Source organism: Chinchilla lanigera, unplaced genomic scaffold, assembly GCF_000276665.1.
Source record: "Chinchilla lanigera isolate Chin_1 unplaced genomic scaffold, ChiLan1.0 scaffold00015, whole genome shotgun sequence".
NCBI classification, from domain to species: Eukaryota; Metazoa; Chordata; class Mammalia; order Rodentia; family Chinchillidae; genus Chinchilla; species Chinchilla lanigera.
In genome coordinates this window covers 5,337,512-5,359,945 of record NW_004955416.1, presented here as the reverse complement: position 1 = coordinate 5,359,945, position 22,434 = coordinate 5,337,512, and the positions used below count along the sequence as shown (strand labels likewise).

Sequence of the window (22,434 nt, the reverse complement as noted above, 5' to 3'; positions counted from 1 at the left end):
TTTCCTTTTTAGATTCATTTGGCTGGACCCATTTGAAAGTGGTATATGCAATACTACCACTCCCCATACAGAAGAGAATGGGAATGCTTTTATTAAAACAATTTAAGAATACACTTGTAGTTTTTTAGGTAAGCTGTACAAAGCAACCTTATAAAATTTTTTAGTGAACTTCTCACAGATATGTTAGTTGAGGATAATTTTTAAAGTTTTTTTTAAGAAGTTTCTTATAAAGAGAAAGAGAAACTCTTGTTTCCCTAGAGGCTAGAATGCTTTTTCCCTTCTAGATAATGAAAATTTTCTAGTTTTACCTTGGCCACCAAAAAATGTAAAGGTAAATTTATGGTTTAATTATTATATCCCTATAGGACTTTATAGTGAATATATTTAGTGTCAAACCATGAATCTGATTTATCATAAATCATATTCTTCTGATTTTCTATGTTTTTATTGTTGGTGTTTACTTTATCTACAGAAGGACAGATGGGTGCTGTCCTTTGCCAACACAGTGAATTTCTACACATATGCTATACATGCTGAAAAATACTTATTTTCTCACCTGATTGGCTTGACTTTGTAAGTAAACTCTTCTGGCATTCAGGTCTTCAAAGGGAGTTGGTCTTATATTCGAGCTCCTGTAAGGGTCACTGGTAACGACTGTCTCTTGATGGAAAAGGTGTTCTCTCACTAGAGAACTGGAAGTATCCTCTTCAGCTGCCTATGTTGGAAATGAAAAGCAACTCATTAGCTGTCAGAAGAAAAAAATATATCAACGATATTTTATAATAAATATTTATGTTTATGATTAGAAAATCAGTTAAAATAAAATAATATGACATCTAGGAGGAAAAAACCCGAACCATGCAAGCAAATGAACTTTCTTCCTGAAAACCACTTAGAAGAATTAGAAGGCTACCACTCCCCATGAAGAAGAGACATCAAACTCAAAAAAGCTTTCAATTATAATAAAATATGAATACATAGAAAATAACTTAGGAAAAAATATAAACTGACATAAATCTTAACTTGCATGTTTAAAATAAACAGCATATAGCAAAATCTGTGCCACAGATACAGTGGACAGAAAGATGAAAAAATGCCAGCAGACCATGACCCTGCTGAATGAAAATCACATTAACCTGAATTTGATGCTTCCTTACAGGTAAAGATTTAGACCATCGTAAGAGATTTGAGTAGGGGGATTCTCTCCGGCAATGACAGTCCCTAAAGGCAGGAATTAAAATTTCTACAACACACATGTTGAACAACTGAAATTTAGCACATTACAAAGTCCTAGGTTTTGGTCCACTTAGGTTTTTTTTTTTTTTTTTTTTTTTTTTTTTTTTTTGGTACCAGGAACCGAACTCACGACCTTGCGCTTGCCAGGCAGGCACTTTTGCCGCTGAGCTAAATCCCCAGCCCCGGTCCACTTAGTTTTTAAAAGAAGTGGGATAATGTGAGTGATCTAAAGTACAACTAAATAGCAACACAGAAGAATGATGAAAATAAACACGGAGATGAATCCTTTGGGGAAGGCGCCCCAGAGTCTGGGGGCGGGGGCAGCGGCCAGGAAACATAAAAAGATTTAACCTGTGTCATGTGCATGTACCAACTACCCTCAGTGAGTATAATCTTTGTACGGTAAAAACATGAATGAAAAATAAACATCATCATCATGAAAACGGGGAGGGGAAGGGGAATAAAAAGGATCAATAATGAGCACAGGTACCCAATTCCTATGACGGATCCATGTATTCCAAACATGTACTAATAAAAAAAGAAATAGGATAACAATTTGCTATTATCTTCTCCATTGGTGTAGAATTAACTTAAGAATGGTTAAAGTAAAATGGCTTAATAGTGTTACTTACCATTCTAAAATAAGGCAGAGTACAGGGGTATAGGGCCAGCAACTTTAAAGTTCAAATCTTTATAAGGTTTCTTTTTTATAATTTAAAAAAATGTTATTGCTATTTCTAAAATACAGTGATTCTCCTCTCTTCCCACTTTCCTTCTCTTGTGCTCCCTTCCTCCTTTTCTGTCTCTGTCTCCCTCCCCCTCAACTCTGTTCTTTCTTTCATAGTGTTAGGGACCAAGCTTTAAGTCTTGCAAATGTTAGGCAAGTGTCTGCCACTGAGCTGCATGCCTAGTCACCAGCATATGGTCCTTGCTCTAAAACAGAGTAATTTGTGCAACGAATTTCTCTGGCACTCAATTTTCTCAATTACCGGATAATTCCAATAACTACAGTATATCTCAGATCTAATTAGATAGTAACCACCGAAAAGGCTCTGAAAATTAAAAGCTGTTATTGTTTTAGGAAACAAGTAGTTAGGGTGTAGTGGTATACACCTATAATCCCAGCATTCAGGAGGCTGAGGCAGAAGGATTGCCCCAGGCTGGAGGCCAGCCTGGACTACACAGTGAGACCTTGCCTCAAAAAAACAAAAGCAACAAAGCAATTAAACTTAAAAAAATTCTGAGAATCTAGAGTCACTTAAAAATAATTACACCAACACCAGTTATGGCTATTTTTACCTAATTTTCCAATATGTTTGGACAGTTAATGCTAGAGTACTTAAAGGGAGGCGGCTAAACACTGGTTTCCAGCAAAAGTTCTTTCGAAAATGTATAATTAAAGTCAGGAATAAGAAAAATCAAAGAAATATATTTATCTTTTGCAGAAACAACTCCAGACATACTCGGCCACCTTATCTTTGACAAAGGTGCCAAACACATTCAATGGAAGAAAGATAGTCTCTTTAATAAATGGTGCTGGATAAACCGGCTCTGCACATGCCCAAGATTAAAATTGGACCTTTCTCAGATGAAGAAATATAAACAGCAAATAAATATGTGAAAAAGTGTTCAACATCACTGGTCACTAGAGAGACCCAAATTAAAACAATACTGAGATTCCATCTCACCGCAGTAAAAATGGCTATCATTAAGAAATCAACCAATAACAAATTCTGGAGAGGCTGTGAGGAGAAAGGAACCTTCTCCACTGCTGGTGGGAGTGCAGACTGGTACAACCACTGCAGAAATCAGTGTGGAGAGTCTTCAAAAAACTAGGACTGGAGGTCCCATTTGCCCCAGCTATTCCCCTTCCAGTTATCTTCCCAGAAGAATTAAAAACATCATACCACTATGACATATGTACACCCATGTTTATAGCAGCACAATCTGTAATAGCTAAATCTTGGAAACAACCCAAATACCCATCAACTGAGGAATGGATAAAAATGATGTGGTCTTTTTATACAACAGAGTACTACTCAGCCATAAAGAAGGATAAACTGGAGACTTTTACAGGTAAATGGAGGCAACTCGAGACCATTCTCATAAGTGAAATAAACCAGATGTACATGTGTAATCATCATATTGGCCCCCTAATGTGAGAAGCTGAAAGAGTAAATAAGATCCAAAAGGTACAACAGGTAATGTAAAATGGGCAGACTTCAAAAAGAAAGAGAAACTGGTAAGCAAGAATGGAGAAAAGGGAAAAACAAAAAAGAAAAAACTATATAATATATATATATAGTTAAGATAGTTATAATACTAATTTCTCTTTGTTCACTGAAAAGCAAGGTTTGTGCTAATATTGTTTAAACAATTAAATAATGATAGCTTGTACTCTTGAGTAACTAATTTAAAGACAACAATACATAATGTATTAACCATTGCTACCCTATCATCTTGTTTTAAAACTTTGTTTTGATTTTTTCTTTAAAATAAAAAATTAAAATTAAAAAAAGAAATATATCTATCTTTTCCAGAGGTACTTCAGAAATAAATGAATTGTCAGAGATCATACGTGAGTTGAACAGAACACAAAAACAAAAAAGACAGACAGGGAAAGGGACAACCAGTCCCAATTTTGTTTCATCTGATGAGGGTATAAAATGTTTGCAGTTACCCTCTTTGATCACAATTTCTTTGAATACAAACTAGATATAATAGGTGTATTAGGGTTAACTGGGTAATCAGGAGATCAAAAACTATGAGCAAGCATGCTATCATAGTAACATCAATGGAATTCTCATAAAGTAATTATGCCTTTAATGGTAATAATCTTTTATTAGTTGTCTTTTACTGAATTATCGCCTGGGAAGTCATTTAAGAATGGTTAAGCTAAATCTTACTTTTAAATAATCTGTGCCTGAATAAACCCTAAATGATTACATAACCCAGAATTTTACTGTACCGAGTTGGGTTATTCTAGGTATATTCTACAAGACAAAGACTAACACATTTTAGGGCTCAATATATTTATTTCTTTTTTAAAGATGACAATACAAAGTGTTTACTGTTTCACTAATATACAAGTAAAAATGTGTAAAATCTGCGCAATGGTATTAAAATATTTACCAAAATTATATTATGTACACACCTCTAAATGGGTCTCAGATAATAATACTAAAGCATCAGTTAGGTAGCTGAAATGGCAAATAAGGCAACTGTTTGAAAATGTAAGGGGCTGGGGATTTAGCCCAGCGGCACAGCGCCTGCCTGGCAAGCGCAAGGTCGTGAGTTTGATTCCCGGTACCGGAAAAAAAACCAAAATAAATAAATAAATAAATAAATAAAATGTAGAGTGTACATATTATCTATAATAAAGCATATATTACTCATGAATTAAGCATCTACCAACATTTTGGAAAACCTTCTTTTGCTGCTGCCAGCTATATTTTCAGCACACTAAAAATTCAGATCTGTATTACGCAGCCAATGCTAAAAGCAAGTGGTGAAGAAGAAGCAGGCATCTTACTGATGGCTAATTCTACACTCACAGGAGGAAACTTTGCAAACCATTTCCCAAAAGCAATTTTAGTAAAATGCGTAAGAAACTTTAAAGACAGTATTGCTAACAATTTATAGTTTTTAAAGCATAGGTATTTCTGAACCCATTTTATATATTTTATAGCATTTGAAGTTTCTAGTGAGATATTTTGATTTGAAATTCTGAGTAGTCTCAATGTATTCCAAAACAAAGTTCCTGTTCCCAAACACTGGACTGTATTTTAAAAGCACAAAATATTTATGAATGCAAAGTCATTCATTAAAAAAAAAAAATCCCATCTGTGGACTGCTTCTTCAATCTTGCGTGGAAACGGATGGCATTAAGAGGCTGTGCTATGTTGGGGTGATTAGGCCATGAGGACCAAGCCTTATCAATATGATTAACACTGTTATTAAAGAAACCCAGGAAGCTGTCCTGTTCTTTCATCTATAAGGACAAAGCAGGTGTCATTTATGAACCTGAAACTAGGCCCTCACCAGACACTGACTCTCCCAGAACTCTTGACTGCAGTCTTCCCAGCTTCTCGTATTTCTCAAAACTATGAGAAATAAGCTTTCATTCTAAGCTACCCAATCTATAGGATGCTGTTATAGAACTCAAAAATTTTACATAGCGTAAGTAAGAAGCGATTCTGCCTGCTTTATCCCTAGAGCGTACAACTATGCTTGGCACATGTAATGATCCCATAAATAATCTGTTAGGGAAATATCTATAAATCAGACCACACTATATTAATATATATCACCCCAGGAGTAAATATATGATAGAATAAAATGTAGAAGAATTAAAGAACAATAAATCATCACACAAAATAACTGCTGAAAAATCAAATTATGGGGAAAAAAATTTTATAATCTTACTCCCTGCAATGGCCCCTATTACTATTTGACAAACTTTCTAAATTTTCTAATGAATGCATATATTTTTTATCCTCTGTATAATCTGATTCTATTCATTACAATCAATTTTGTATCTATTATACACAATCTAGCCATGCAGTGCTTTTCATTCACTCTGTGACATTCCATGAATCTTCCCCAATGTCAGTATATAATGATTGACCTTTCACTTGGAAATGGTTTCAAATTTACAGAAATGTCAGATATGACTTAACCGATCCTCTAATTACAGACATGCAGCCTGTTTCCATATTCTTACATATGCACTGCAATGTGCTCTCATGTACACACATCTTGTACTCATAGTACTTCCTTAATATTAATTCTCATACATGAAATTGATGTAGTATGTAGTATACATTTAGTATGATGTAGTATGATGTAGTATGTAGTATACATTTATTCAATTCTATTACTCAGCTGCTTCTGGTAAACTTATGTATCAATTAAAAACTCAACTGTTCATGAGAAATCATTTCCTTACATCTCTGCTCAATTAGGTCTTATCATGTCATCAGTTTTTGTCAATCTAATCAGTATCATGTTACTTTCCAAAAAGATTATCTATACCACTTCCACACTTTAAAGATAACCAAGATACTTCCTTAATTTGGCTATTGAATAAAAGGGTTGAGACCCGAAGAGGCTTCTATGTTTTCTACTGGATTATAATCCTATAAAAGTAACCATTATTATAGAAACATGAATATAAATTAAAGGGCTGAGGATGTAGCTCTGTGGTAAAATTTTTGCTTAGCATGCACAAAGCCCTGGGCAATCCCTAGCAGGGCAAGTAAAGTTAGGTGGTGGAAAATGCCAAAAACTTCCATAAGAATAGGAAGTTGAATACTTGATATGCACAAAACTGTATATATGTTCACGTGGTCTCCGGTTTAAAAACAAAACTACGGCAATTATAATATACCCACACTCAATGTTTTTAGTGTTGTTTGCTGGCATGGGCTCATCTGTATTATCCAAAAGAACCTACGCCAACATTTAATGTACAATAGAAATTTGTTTTACCTGTAGCTGCCGATAGATGTAATGATTATTCTATAGTGATTCCTAATAGACTATTTCATTTTTTTCTTTTCCAAAGACGACTACAGCAATTTTGTGTGTACAGGATACAGGGTAATGCCATAAACTAACTCTAGCTGTAGCTCTCCATCAGAACACAAGGTCTATAGGGAAAATAAAAACAAGCTTCTCTTCAACCTCTATCCTTTTTTCTAGTATTAATTCTGAGACAGAAAATTTAGTGTTGTTCTCAATTTTTAAATGTACAGCTCCCAATAAATAGGTGTAAACAAATAATGTTATAGCCTATATCTAATTAAGAACTTCCTTCCTCTAGATAAGTATTATAAATCACAGGCTGAAAAATGTGTAGGTAAGCCATACCCAACAAGGAAAGTTTTTAGTAACTGTTATTTAAAACTATATGCTCAAATTATGAAAACTTAAACAGCGAAGAAAAAAAGAAAAAACTCCCACAATTAACTCAAAGGTATAAACAAAAACCAATGTACATTTTCAATAATAAAAGTCTAAAAATATCAGGGCTTTTAGAACTTAAGTGTATGACAGTAAGTCTGAAGAGTAGTGCTAGCTTGGTTACAGTATCATAAAATACTTTTTACTAGCTAAATAATAAAGTCCATCAATTAACTTCTCAGGCACAGATCCAATTCATACCTCCTGCCTAAACCAAACCTTAAATAGTAAATAGAAGTCAGCCTTTTAAATCATTTTGGCTTGGAAATAACATTACCTAATTCTTAAAAAGATTAAATTAATCAAGAAATTCTTATTGGCCAAAGAGAAAATATGGCAACTTTTTACTTCCAATCAATCATGTTTTTCATCTTTCTTCTGCTCAAAGATCTAAGATTTTTTCCTCTTATACCTCAAGCTTGTTACAAGGTGAGTTTTGTGCTTTTGCTATCAATCCAGTTTGTCTGAAGAATAAGGACTATGAATGTTCTGACTGCTGTCAGAAAAACATTGAAAATGTTAAGACAAGCAAAAGCTAGCATTAAAAAAAAACCACAAAACTTTAATTGCTCCATTAAAGTAGTCAAAGAAAGAAACTAAGTGAACATTTACACTTTTAATACTCGTTAGGTATTTTTAAAATCAGTTTTTAGGTTTTTCTTCAAAAACAATCCTTCTTTAATACAATTTGTACAATATCAGCACTATACTAGATACGTTACAAAAGATGAGCAAGACAGCATTTTAAATCCAAATGATGAGCTCTTATGAACCCAAATGTGACCCTTCAAAACCAAGTATGCAATGAAAAGGTAAACTATTTTCTGCTGACTTATGGTAACTAGTTAAGAGAATGACATGTTGAAAGCAAAAAGTTGTTTACCAGTAAGTAACCAAATGTATAGCACAGTTACTGGTAAAGAATAGGTACTCAAATATTTTTAAAATAAGTTAATGAATATCCCAAACGGAGAATTCCATTCTGACACAATGCATTAAAATGTTTATGTTCTACATACAACATAATCAGTACTTCTTCTGGATTAAAAAAATTAAATGGGTAATTCATTTAAACCATTTTAGTTGTCTTCACAAATAATCAGGAAAATAAATATAACCACTACCTTAAATTACAGTCAACTTATACTCAATCTCAAAACGGGCTTTTTATGCTAAGCCCATAGATGAATTACGAAATTTAAGATGATATATTTGATTCCTAAAAAAGTGTGTAAATAAATTAGAAAATATTATATCCTCCAATACATTTCAAAAAAAGACTAAAATTTTGACAACACTGTAAAACAAATGGTACAAAACACTAAGGTCAACTTGAGAGCTTTATTTTCTAATTTTAATTCTAGATATTAAAAAATCTTATTTAGGAAAAGTTAAACTTCCTCTTTGCTCATGTATTAGTTACACTTCACTACAAAAGAAATTAACATAAAAACTTAGCAGCTTCAAACAACACTGATTATCTCCATTCTCATGAGTAGGAAATATCCGAGCAACAAAGCTAGGTGGTTCTGAGTTAGGAGTCCTCATCAAGTTGTAGCCAAGAGGTCCTAAGTAGGTGGTTCTGGCTCAGATTCCTTGAATAACAACACAAAACTCTGTAGGTCTCTGGTGAACCACACGGGGGAGGGGTTCACTCCACAGATCTAATACACGCTGACAAATCTTTAAGAAACTCCTAAAGTTCTGCTTTTAAGGGACACATCCTTATGCTTCTCTTAAGCCTTATTACTTTGACTAAAAGGTTCTCTGAGGCACCACCTCGTATCTTTCTGAGGCCTTAACCAAAAGAACTTTGGATGTTCTAGGAATTCAGAAACACCTTAACTAGATGAATCTCTCTTAGGATTCCTCATGAGGTTCCAATCAAGATAGCAGCTATCAGAGGGCAGATAGCGGCTCCAGTTATCAGAGGGCATGCATGGAGCTGAATGAGCCACTCCCAAGATGGCAGGCTAATATGGCTACAGCTTCTCATCACATAAATGGCTAGAACGACTTGATGTCCTTCTAATATGACAATTGGGCATTCCCACAACTAGTGATCCATGAGACAGAAGTCACAATGTTTTTTACCACCTACCCTTGGAACATACTAGTCTTTATTAAGGCAACAATTCACTAAGTATACTACACACTCAAGGAGATGGGAGGATTATATTTCACTGAAAGGAAGAATATCAAAACATTTGAGAATCTACCTAAAACACACACACATATGGTATAAAAAATTAAAACTTGATTTTGCTGAAATAAAAGCCTATCATGAGAATTTCTATTGATATTATGTTTTCTATTTTATTATGAATATTAAAAACTAAGCAAGTATTTTAATGTGCAGTGAAGCTAAAATATAACAACTCCTTTACATGTATATTTCTGTGGATAAATTGCTGAATTGACAGGAAAGACATTTTACTATGAAGCAGGGATCCTAAGCAGCTAAATCACAGAAAAATTATTCTTACTGCTTTCCCTATAGCAATTCTCTTTACCGTTGTTTTTCCTGGTTGTTACTTTTTACTACTTACCAGAATAAGTTTATTTTTCTTGTTTTTTCACTCTATACCAAAACCTTAACATATAAAGTACTAGCAGCCAACCTGATTATGAGAACAATTTTTACAAAACCAACTGACTGCAACATTTACAAAGTCTTGCCAACTATTAATGTCCTATAGCAGTTTTTTTTTCCCCTAAATCAGTAGAGTACTAAAATGAATAATCCTCAGGTTAAGGAAATATTTAACACGTAGACGCTACCTTAAGTTGGGTTTTCTTACCCCCACTTTTAGTCCCACATTTTTGACTGTTACCAGAACAAAATGTCAGAAAATATTTAACTGAAAAAAGAAACCCTTTCTGCATTGCATATTTCACATATCTGAGTAACTGTGACGCACTATGCTTAGTGAAACCCTCAATAAGTACATTCACAGACACATAGAAGAACTCTTCAATACACAGTAGAGGATGTACAATTAGGACAAATCCACTCAAAATATAACTAAAACATTAAAAACTGCAAACCCTGAAAATGTTTAAGGATGTCTGGAGTGGTGGCGCATGCCTGTAATCCCAGCACTAGGGAGGCTGAGATGGGAGAACTGGTGAAAGTTCAAGACCAGCCTGGGCTACAAAGTGAGCTCAAGGCCAGCCTGAGCTGCACAGCGAGACCTGTCTCAAAAAGACAAAAAAAAAAAAACACCAAGAAAATGTTTAAGGATGCAGAAAATATCAGAATGTACTTAAGTGAAAAAAAAAAATTCAGGCTGTGGTAAAATGATATCACCATAGAACATATTTTCTTTCATTATGTGTACAGAAAAAATACTAAAGGCCATAATTTAAAATGCGTGGAAGTTATCACTGACAGTTAACAGATTTATGTTTTTTTTCTCATTTTCTTCTTTTAGGCAGGACCTTGCTATGTTACCCAGGCTAACCCCAAACTTGAAATATTCCTGTGTCTGGTTTCTGAGTAGCTGGGACTGCAAGTGTGAGCCACTATTCTGGAGATTTTAAACTTTTCTCTTTAAACATTACATATCTCAAATTTTCTGAAGGAAACATTTTTACTTTCTGATTATGAAAGTATTAAAATAAGCAACTGTGTAGACAAGTTGTACACAAAATACTTTGCTAGGTTACTGGGTCACAACTATTTTTATATAGATTTAAGTTCTTTTTACAGTTATAAAAGTATGACTGCTTACTGCAGCAACTGTGAAAAATATGTAAAATTATTTTTTAAAAAGTTATACATGGGGCTGGGGATATAGCTCAGTGGCATAAGCGTCTGCCTGGCAAGGGCAAGGTCCTGAGTTTGATCCCATACCACAAAAAAAAAAAAAAAAAGTTATACAGCTCAGAATCCCACAGTCCAAAAACATTTAACATTTTGGGTAATATGATTAACAACATGCAATTTTTATTTGTGACTGCTCAATATACTGCAAGTAAATTGGTAAACAAATTTTGAGAGCTGCATGAGAGTCATCACTGGATTGGTGGGTATTCAGATAGTTCATTTTTTATTATCAACTAATACTGACATCTATATCCCCACATAAAACTAATCCCATGCATAAAAACTTTTGTATATCTCATTTCCTTTTCATACATTAGACCAAACTGAACCACTAGATCAACAAGTACATTTCTATTTATCTTTAAGGCTTAATACATACTAGAAAAACCTACTTTCTAGAAAAAAGAAGTGCCAATCTATATTATCTCCAGCAAGGCTTCAATCTATTCACCTCACAGGCAGACACAGACAGCATGGGACAGTACCTTCTCAGAAAACTTTTGGTTACTTGGTAATAAAACTGTTAGTTTATATTGCCTGCCGATTAAAATGAACTAAAACATAGTGATATTCATATGCTTATTAGCAATGTGCTTTCCTTTTCTGTGAATTTTTAGTGTACAATTCTTGCTTGTTTTGGGGGGAGGATCTGTTGCCCTGTGGATTTCAGATGAGCTAATCCCCACAATCTCATGAGCCAATTCCTTAAGAACAAACCAAACCAAAATAAAATGCTCTTTCTATATATTGGTTCTCTCTGGAAAATCCAAACAAATGCAGTGTCTCCCAAAATTTTGCTGATGCTTTACATGTTAGTTATTAAAGCTTAGTGATTTCCTCCACATCCTTCATGTTCAAAAATTCTTTTCAAGTCAAGCTACTTACTTGTAGGTCATCTTCTGTTCCTTCAGCTTCGATTTTGGATGGTGGGCATCCTAAGAAAACAAGGCAAAGTTAATTAAGCACGGAATTTTCACCATACGTTTCAGTATTAGTGAGTAATTATTCATTAGAATATTTTAAAAAACTGATCAGAGGTTATTTCTGGCTGCCAAGCCACCCAGTCAGATATTGGTCACTTGTATTTGCTCCTTTTTAATAATAATAGAGAACAAAGCATGTAAATGTTTCCTTCTTCTACAGGTAAATTTCTAGTTATTTATTAAAGTAATATTTTTGTTATGATAAAGATGAAATAACTATCATTTCATGATAAATTTCATTTTTGTTCATTTTAATAGGATAATATAATAGTAAACGTACAAACAATTTTTTCAAATTTATTCAATACAAGAATCAACTGGTTGAAATCAATGCTTGGGATAGTACGTAAACAAACGTGCTGCCCAAGTGACACCCAGGGTAAACTGCTAGGTGGTTAAGGCACAGTAGTGAAATTATTTAACCACAGTTTCATGCACTCTCAAAACATATTTGAGGTGGGCATGATGCCACATGCATGCAACACCAACTACTCAAGAGGCTGAAGCAGGATGTTTCCAAGTGTGAGGCCAGCCTGGGCAACTTAGCAAGATTATGTCTCAAAATAAAAACAGCTGGGAACGCAGCTCAGTGGTAAAGCAGTTGCCAAGTATATGTGAACCCTAAACTGTACCGAGTGTCTCCCTATTTTTGCCTGTGGTTTCTCTCATAATTCATTTTTTCCAAATTCTTCTATAAAACACCATCATAAAAACATATAAATTACAATGTAGTCTAACACATTTTGATCAGTTACTTTATGTAGAAAAGTATTTCTATTAAGAAAGATATTTTTCAGTCAGGCACTGATGACACAAGTCTATAACCCCAGCACTCCAGGAGGCTGAGGCAGGAGGATTCAAACTCTGAGTCCAGTCTAGGCAACTCATTGAGACTGCCCCAAAATGGAAACAAGGGCTGAGGAATATAGCTGAATGTGAAGGCCCTGGATTCAATCCCCAGTACCAGGTGTTTGGGGAGTGTGGTGATATTTTCCTTCCTAATTTAAAGAAATAGAAAAAGCAAATCTTAACTTATTTTTCCGTTTTTGAAAAGAAATGGACCTTAATGTTATGCTTGTTTTGTCTGTTTAAACACAGCCAACCTTTAGTGAAAAATGAATTCTTCCTCCAAAATCTGTATGTTTTAAAATTAAACATCTTAATAGACTGCAAGATACACAAAGAACAGATGGGGTTACGGTCCCTGGCAATCCTCAGTATAATCCAGAGTTCTGTCATTGAATTGTCTACCTACACATCAAGTATTACAGATTCTCTCTTTATCTAATTACCAAGAAGGTGTGGTTGATAACACTTACACAAGTGGAACACCACATAGTAATTCTGACAGTCTACGCTACTGTTCCCTCTTCTTCAAACCAGTTCTTTTTTTTCCCCCTCAAACCCTTCTTTAAAAACATCTGTTTTATCTAAAGGTTGTTGGTGGGTTTTTCAAAATATTAGATACAACTGCTAAGCATTGTTATTTAACAAATAAAAACTGGCTAAGAGCCCATTATTTCTTCTGTACCTATTTTGAGGTTTCAAAACCTGGTCACATAACAGAAAAGCTGATTTGTTTAAAGTATGACTACTCTGTACCAACTCTGAAGAAAGGTGACTTCTGGTACATGTAATAAAATAAATGAACAGGAACATCTACCTTGAGAAATATCCTCTATAGCTCTTCGAATGCCTCTATCGAAGGCCCTAGCATCAGCAGGACTTTGAAAGGTAAGGCCAAACTTCTTGTCATCAATCTTCCAATGGTGAAATGTTGGAGTGACCTTATTATAAATGAGGTCTTTTTTGAGCATACATTCCAAAACCACCTGTCAAAAGTCAAACACCAAAGTTAATACACAAATATTTAATGTAGCTGTTACATACAAACTCACGTGAGAAAAATTTTACCTTTCAAATAAGGATTTTAATAAATTTTAAAATAGAGGCCTTGAACTTAATCTACTCCATAAAGTTAATGAGATTAAGAAGAAATCAAGATGACCATGCATGCCTAGGTGTGGCGGCACACATGGGCAGAAGGAGTGCTCCAAGTTCAAAGCCAGCCTGAAGTATACAGTGAGTTCAAGGCCAGCTGGACTATATAGTGAGATCCTGACTCAAAAAAAAAAAGAAAAAACTAGAATGTTCAAGCTGTAAACTGTATTGTGTTATAACTCCCAAGTCAAAAAAAACGGACACACTCCTGTTCCATACAAAATTTCCAAAGACTATACCAGGAATTATTTCTTGTAAGAAGCAGAGGGGGTAGAGGTAAAAAGAAATACAATCTTTTAAAATCACTTTTCTGAATTTCTTAAAAGATCCATTAACATTTTGTTTGAAGATTTAATGGGCCTGGAGGCCAATTAAAATACCTGCCTTTGCAGTTTCTCACGCTAAGCAGTTTACCTTACCTTTTGAAGCCTTAGTTTCCCATCTCATAGTAGGAATGGCAATGAAATATCACATGAACAATCATGTAAAGTGCTTCATGTAATGTGCAGGACAGTATACCTTTGCTTAGATTTTCTATCAAGTTTAAAAGAAAAGTGACAAGAATAATAATAAACTCTTGTCTTTTATTCAGATTTGCCACATGTTTATTAATATTTCCTTTCTCTGCATACATCCATGAATAAATCTTTATTTTACTCTAAATTATTTCAAGGAGGTTACCTATATATATGCCATTACTCTTTAAAACTTGAATGTTATTTCCCAAAAGCAATGTTGTTCTTTTATGTAATTATAGCACAATTATCAATTTTAGAAAATTTAACACTGAAATAACCATTTTATCTAATTTGTAGCCTATATTCTAATTTTGTTCACTATGCTGATAAAGACTTTTATACTTTTTCATTTGTTTAATGGGCCAAAGTGGTGAGACAGGGTCTCCCTGTGTAGTTCAGGATGGTCTTGAATTCACTATGTAGCCCAGGCTGGCCCCAAACTTAGGCAATGCTGAGATTCACAGGTGTATACCACCAAGCCTGGCAGTACAGTGCTCTTTTTAAAAACTTCCAGTGAAAGATCTATTCCAAGGTCACACATTATATTCAATTTTAATGTTCAGTCTTTCTCAATATGGAATGGCTCTCTGAGCCTTTGTTTTTCATAATATTCATAATACACTTTTAACAAGCATTTAATTGTCACTGTTACTATTTAAAATTGTATTAGGATATTAACATTTATCTAAATACACAGGTAAAACTACACACCGTAATTATTTTATGAACACTCTCATTTTTTTTTTTTTTTGGTACTGGGAATTGAACTCACAACCTCATGCTTGCTAGACAGATGCTGTGCTGCTGAGCTATATCCCCGACCCTGAATACTCTATAAGACAAAAAGAATCAGATCCTACATCTTATTTTACTGCTTCTAAGAACTCACAATGATCTCAAATGTTTACCTGTTTACTGTTTATCCCTGCTGCCCTCACAAGAACTTGAATACTAAATAAATAGGGAGCTGGATTTGTTTTACCAAATCCCTGGACCCAGAATAGCACATCATCTGTACCTTGGTAAGTACCTCTCTCTACTCGGGTCACCGTTATCACGTGTATGGCTCTTTCATGCATCTGCTTACGATCCCTTTAGATCCTTTCACTCTTCTGTAAGTGGAGTGGAAATTTTCATAAAATGTGTCATAAGCCTTATCAGAGCAATCCCTTCAATGTCTTCAGCATTGTGTCAAGAATTTTTGGGCCAGGCCGGGGATATAGCTCAGTGGTACAAGCGCCTGCCTGGCAAGAGCAACGTCCTGAGTTTGATTTCTGGTACCAAAAAAAAAAAAAAAAAAAAGAAAAACGAATTTTCGGGCCATAATCCTTGTTACAGCCTACTCGGTCCTCACGAGCTGGTCTTGGTCTGCTGGAGCTCCACTCTCACTTCCCACTCTTCCTAAAACACTGGCCATTCACACCAGATGCTCAGTGCCCGGTGGGACTGCTCCTTCTCCCTAAAATCCGTCTAGCACCTTATTAATGCCCCTTTCTTATCTTTAAGATCTGAACTCACAGAACTTCCTAAAAAAAGCCATTCCTAACCCCTAGACTGAATACAGTTTGATAAGGCTTCTAGTACACGTACAATTACATGTATTTACAATTCTAAAATTTGAGTCATTATTTGTACAACGCTCACCTCCCCAATAGTCTACAAGCTAGGTGAGGGTGAAGACTGCCACATTTGGTGATCACTGTACCCTCAATCCCGAATGGCAACTGCACATTAGGTACTTGACAAGTATTTCTCCTCAGAAAAATGCACATTTCCATATTTTTCTATAAATTTCCAGCTTTTATTTAATCCCCTAGAAATCCACTCATGGATCATAGACTAGGAATCCCTAATTCACACTTTTTGAGTGATTTAGGTTCAATACAAGCATTGGTATGCTTTCTCCCAAGAGCCAGATATCAACTTCCAGAAATCCTGTAAGTCAGTATTAGAAGATGTATTAAAATAAATTACACTAAAAACAAAGTAATAAATATACATACTCAAAACTCATCACTTGACTACATTTTACAATTATCTATGCCCTTGAGATAGTTTATGCTTATTACATCGATGCAACAAAAATATCACGCAAGCTGTGCTCGTTTCTTCCCAGTACTATGGTCAATGATTTCATGTTGACCGAAACCAGCCAAGGTAGGAGTGGAGCAAGCCCTGCAAATCAGTGCCTTTGTCTCATCTGGAAAGATGATTTTAAACTTTTATCAGCATAGTACTGACTAGAATGATTCTTGATAATTTATTAATTCATGAATAAATAATCAAAAAAGTGACTAAGAACTGTTGTTGTCTGTTTAGAAGCAACGTAACAAAAACTGCCTCAGGAGTTTCACTACTTTCATGAGGCTACATGTATTGGAAAAGAAAGAACGTATACTCAGGTGTTATGGTTTGTGTCCGGGTGTCCCCGCCCCCAAAGCCTCATGAGGCCATGGGGCAGGCTTTTAGAGTTTGATTGATTATGGGTGTGAGAGCTACACCTGCCCTGGGATGGATAGTTTGCATATGTAAAGGAGAGGAAGAGGGTGCTTGAGGCCATTCTGCCCTAGTGTGTGCTTGTTGCTTTGCTGTGTTCTGTCGCCATCAGCTGTAGCTCTCTGCCATGTGCCACTCTGTCTTATAATATGCCAAGTACAGACTGAAACCTCCACAAACTGGAAGCAAAATAAACCTTTCCTTCCTTAATTTTGGGCTTCAGGTATTTTGTCTCAGCAACGAGAAAAAAGTAACCAAGACATCAGGGCTTTTATGCATCTGCCACCTCCGCTAAGTCCTCTTCCACAGATGTACTATTTCTCACAACCATTCTACAGCAATAATAATAATAGGAAAATTCATGAAACTTTCCAGAATTCAACAAGTACAGTACTGGCATTAGGAAATGCTGCAATTTTTTTCTTCTGTTACTATATTCATTACTAAACAGTAGAAAAAGGAGTATTTTAGAGAAAACAATATTAAATAAAATTATCACAAAAGGGACAAACGAGTTTGATCCCACAGGTCTTCTTATATATCACTAAATTGATTTTTAATACATGAAACTATTATAAAATTAGCTCTCTCAAATTTTCTAAAATTAGTCTTTTTTAATTATTTCCTCTCAGATAAAAATTCAACACTAGCTACACTAACGTATACCACCAATTTTCAGATGGCGCCCATCCTCTACAGACTCCCAGAACTCTCAGAAAATTGGGTTTTAAGGATGAGCTTTAAAATGTGCTGACAAGGAAATGGCCAGGAGGATGATTAGCACTTATACTCACACCAGTGTCTATGAGGAAGCATGCTCCATGGAAAAGTCATATACACACTGTTTATACAGTGTAACAACTGTTTTAAACAATTTGCTAATTATGAACTAGACTTCATTTTTGTTATTCACTTTATATAACAAACAGTATTAAGAAATAAACCTCTTACTGTTGATAGAATAAATTTTACGGAGCAGAAAACCAATTACCCTTTAGGAAAAGGCTGGAATAATGGTAGTAGATATTATACCTTTAGAACAGGCAGTGCAATAGAAAACAAAGAAAGGGACCTATTTATGGCCACAACTACACAATGTCTTTAGAGGTGATTTTATGATACACTTTCTCCAACATTTTCATAATTCTTACAACCTCCATGTCAAAAGTCTAACTGTCCTACATATCTAGGTCACATGATGTTCATCACACCAAGGACAATGTATAATATACCTTAGTTAAGAAACAGGTACCACCAACTATCTACCTAAAATTAAGAAACAAAAGCAAAATGAGATTGAAAGTTTTGCCAAGAAAGAAGAATGGTTCAAAAACGCTTTTACTCATCATGTGATCAATACTAAGTCTACATTCATGAAAAGCAAAAATTTTAAGGGCTGGAAGGATTTAAAAATGTTTTTTACACCTAAATTCTACTTTTCATTGCCCCTCTTCTACTACATAGGACAGTGTGTTCCAATTTTAACCTGCTGGAGTTGTCACTGTATTGTTTATCTTGAGACAACATTAATATTCACAGGCAAAAGGAAGCTCAATTATTGTATCCTGTATTCATGATTTGCATCATTTATAAACAAACCAAAGAAAACTCCAATTACTGTATATCTTTGCCAAAAGAGCTTATGCAACAAACCCAATATTACCAGGTGAAGTATTTACTCTGAAAAGAGGTAAGTGAAAGTGGTAAATTATTCCTGGCCAACAGGAAGTTGCACCTATTTATTTACCAGTGTTGTACAGAAAGAGACCCTATAGGACTGAAATGATTATCAAACCCTCTGAGAATATGACTCGTAGAACTCTGTAAGAGAATACAGGGACATAGGAAATAATAAGTCTGAGTTCTGTCAAGACTATCCTAAAGGCAACTGCCAGAAACCATCAAAACATAATCATAGTAGGGTGTGGTCATGCATTCCTGTCATCCCAGTGCTCTAGGAGGCTTAGGCAGAAGGATCACAGTTCAAATCCAGCCTGAGCAACTCAGTGACAGCCTATCTCAAAATAAAGGGGTTGGGGACATAACTCAGTGTCAAGTCCCTAGGTACAATCTCCAGTGCCACAAAACAAAAATAAAACAATGACAAAACACCATAACCTCAAAACGTGCCTGCAGTTATAAAGCTTCAAATATGCTTAACTAATTCTAAGTTAAATAAGCTTCTTTCTGGAGTTAAGGAGTTCTGGAAATAAGTGAATTTCATCAGGACCCCATGGTAATCCTGAGGGACATTCATAAAATACAAGATAGGGATAAATGTAAAAGTGTATCAGTGGCTCCACCCATTTCTATATAAATTTTTTACATTAAATTAATAAAAAAAGTTAGTACAGAGCAAATACTAATGTTAAGCCTAAACCATAAATAACTGTAAGAGTATATTACCCAAGTAACTTAACTGAGGCATAATTGATCCATTAAGAATACGATTGGTTAGCAAAGAAAAACAAATTTTAGTCATGTTTTAGAATCAGTATTACATTTTAGACTTCTCATTGTCTGCAACTGTCTTGGGATTAGAAATGAGGATTATTAACTAAAAGAAGGATAATGAAAAGAAGTATAAACTGGAAAAAGCCATAACAAATCAATGGCACCTGAATATGTACAATGACTACACTGAAAACCAAAAACCAAACCTTCACATACACAGATCTCACCAGTTAGAGGAGAATGTGACCGTTACAAATGGACCAACTGGAACCAACTGTAGGAAGATGGCTATAATAATGAACAGAAGAAAATCAGAATGCTGTAGGTGTGTTTGGTATAACAACTTTGTGTTTCAACACAGATCTAAGTTGGTTAGCGTTTCAGATCTAAGTTGGTTAAGACAGACAAGCTGGTTAAAACTCTTTTCCATCTAGATACGTAAGTTATGTGGAGAACCATAAATATAAAGATGATCTCAAAGTCTTTCAATCCAAAGCACAAACACTATTTATTTTGTTTTTACTCTTTCTTTTGCAAAGGTCAAAGAGTGTTCATGAAAAAGATTAAGAGAATCCTGGAATTGAAGAAAATCTGAAAATTACTATAACATAAATTTATTAAAATTTGATACAGTTGAAGCGAGAAAAACAAGTGACCTCTCCATATCAGGCAGAGCTAAGGGAGGGAAGAAGAAAGGTGGGTAAAGAGAATGGATACTTGTAAGTATCCAAAATAAAATGATTCAGCTATGAAAAACAGAAAAGACAGGAACATAGCACATGTACTTCCCAAGGATAAAGAAAAACTATGTAAGAGGAATCTGGCACAGTAACTAATTAGGTTTGTGGGCTTTGCAGTTAAGATCGGTGGGGTGCCAGACAGTCTCTACAATTTGCTATTCAGCTGACTTCTGGGAAGCAAATGAAGTACAATTATATTAAGTACTCAAAACTGGATGACATAGTAAAGCCTTCAATAAACATTAGGTACTGCCACCGGTCTAGGGCAAGTTAGTGGCTATGAGGGGCTGGGAGGACATTATTCATGAGGGAACATCTTTTTTGAGTACAGTAAAAAGAGGAATTCGACTGATAAATACAGGTAGTGTACTCAGGATTCTAAACAGTTTATGGGAGTAGAGTCGGAAGAGGTTAACAGTAAATGCTTCCGTTTCTAACACTTTTCCTAAAATTCTAGGATAAGAATTTATACAGAAAAAGAGGAGTAGGGAACTGTGCTCATTGAATAACTAAAAATTGAAAGATGTGTTCCATTTTATTTTTGGAAACATGGAGCAAAACCCGTCATAAAATTAATGTACTGTTTGCCAGAGCATTTAAAATAGACCAATCCAAAAATGGGTATAAGTGTATTTTTGTTTCACTAATAACAGCTAATAATTTAGAAGAGTAAAATTAAATGCGTACTTTTAAACTAATATGCACTTTATTAAAGTTGCTACCTTAAAGTAGGTAATTACATACTTAAATTAATATAAAAAATTTACTAGTAACCTTCTGAAGTATCTGTGAATCCAATGATGACTCTTTTCATTTTCTGAAATAAAACTTCAACTTATTTGATAACTAAAGTTGATAATTTGTACTTCAAATAGTTGGCTCATAACCTGTAATACTCTGGATGGTACAAAAACTAGTACCACAGACAGGCACAGGGCTGCACACCTGTAACCCCAGCTGCTCGGAAAGCTGAGGCAGCAGGATCATGAGTTTGGACCAGCCTGGGCAACATATCAAGATCCTGTCACAAAACAAAACAGAACCTCTTACTAATTGTCTAGCAATAAACATATGTCTTTAACACTGTGTTCCAAGCTGAGGTGGCCTTTAGAAATTAAACAACAAGTAACAGAAGCAACAATGGCAGTGATTCTCACATAACAGCAGGTCAGGGAGGGAAGGGAAGACAAAATGACAGGGAAGGAAGAAGGAAAATAGCATCACATTTACTCAATAGCACAGTATTCTAACATTCACAGAAACATAAGCAAAATATGAGAGGTAAAGAGATGAAAAGATGACATAAAATAAAGAATAAAGGCTGTTTAAACAAATGGAAGAGTAACTCGTATTTCCTAGGTTTGTGACTACTGTTGATGCGTATCTTGATGCCATTCATCAAATCAAAAAAAGTCTAAGATTTTATATAGTGTAGCATGTGGGGCATGGTGGCGTACGCCTGTAATCCCAGCACTCAGGAGGCTGAGGCAGGAGGATCTTTGTGAATTCAAGGCCAGCCTGGGCTACAAAGTGAGCTCGAGGCCTGCCTGAACTGCACGGTCAGACTCTGTCTCAAAAGACAAAAGAAGGAAACTACAAATACAAATTCATTCTGCTTTAAGAATACTCAAGATTTGAAAATCTGAAAATAAAATTAGGAGAAAACTGGAGGCAAAGAGATAGGGACAGCATGAAATTGAACAGGAGAGGGAAAAAAAGAAAGAAAATAACATGAAATTGTGAAATTCCTTAAATGAAACCGTTCTGAGCGCAAAACAGCTCCACGAAACTAGCCTGCTAAAATGAAGACCAGAAGGTCAAGGTGGCAAAGAGAGTAGCCAGGAACAATGACAAGGCTCAGACACAATTATGGGAAGCAATTGCTGAAGTCAGTAGAAGGTAGTGATCTGAATAGCACCAAGGGTCAATGAAGTGATTCATATAAAAGCAGGTAACCACGCACTAAATGAAAGTCAAAATGGATCAAAGATATAAATATTAAATACTAAAATAAAAACATTAAATTTGCTGGAAGAGAAAATAGGTAGAAATCTTAGAGAAATAGGTGTAGGCACAGACTTCAAGGGAAATAGATCTCACCTTATTAAAAAGGTATTGCACAACAAGAGAAATCATCACCAGAGAGAAAAGACAACCCATACAGTAGGAAAAAAATTATAGCCAGTTGTCCCTCAAAAGACTTTTATCTAGAA

General features: G+C 35.0%; 1 protein-coding gene across 1 annotated transcript in view; it reads right to left on the bottom strand.

The window, feature by feature from the left end:
* The window catches only part of Spred1 (sprouty-related, EVH1 domain containing 1), an 88,083-nt gene that overhangs the window by 16,916 nt on the left and 48,733 nt on the right, over positions 1–22,434 (bottom strand). The window contains exons 3-5 of the mRNA XM_005381197.2: positions 13,676–13,844; positions 11,915–11,964; positions 557–715 (exon numbers count right to left, since the gene is read on the bottom strand). Of these exons, the coding sequence (XP_005381254.1) occupies positions 557–715; positions 11,915–11,964; positions 13,676–13,844 (378 nt within the window). The remainder of the gene's footprint in view (positions 1–556; positions 716–11,914; positions 11,965–13,675; positions 13,845–22,434) is intronic.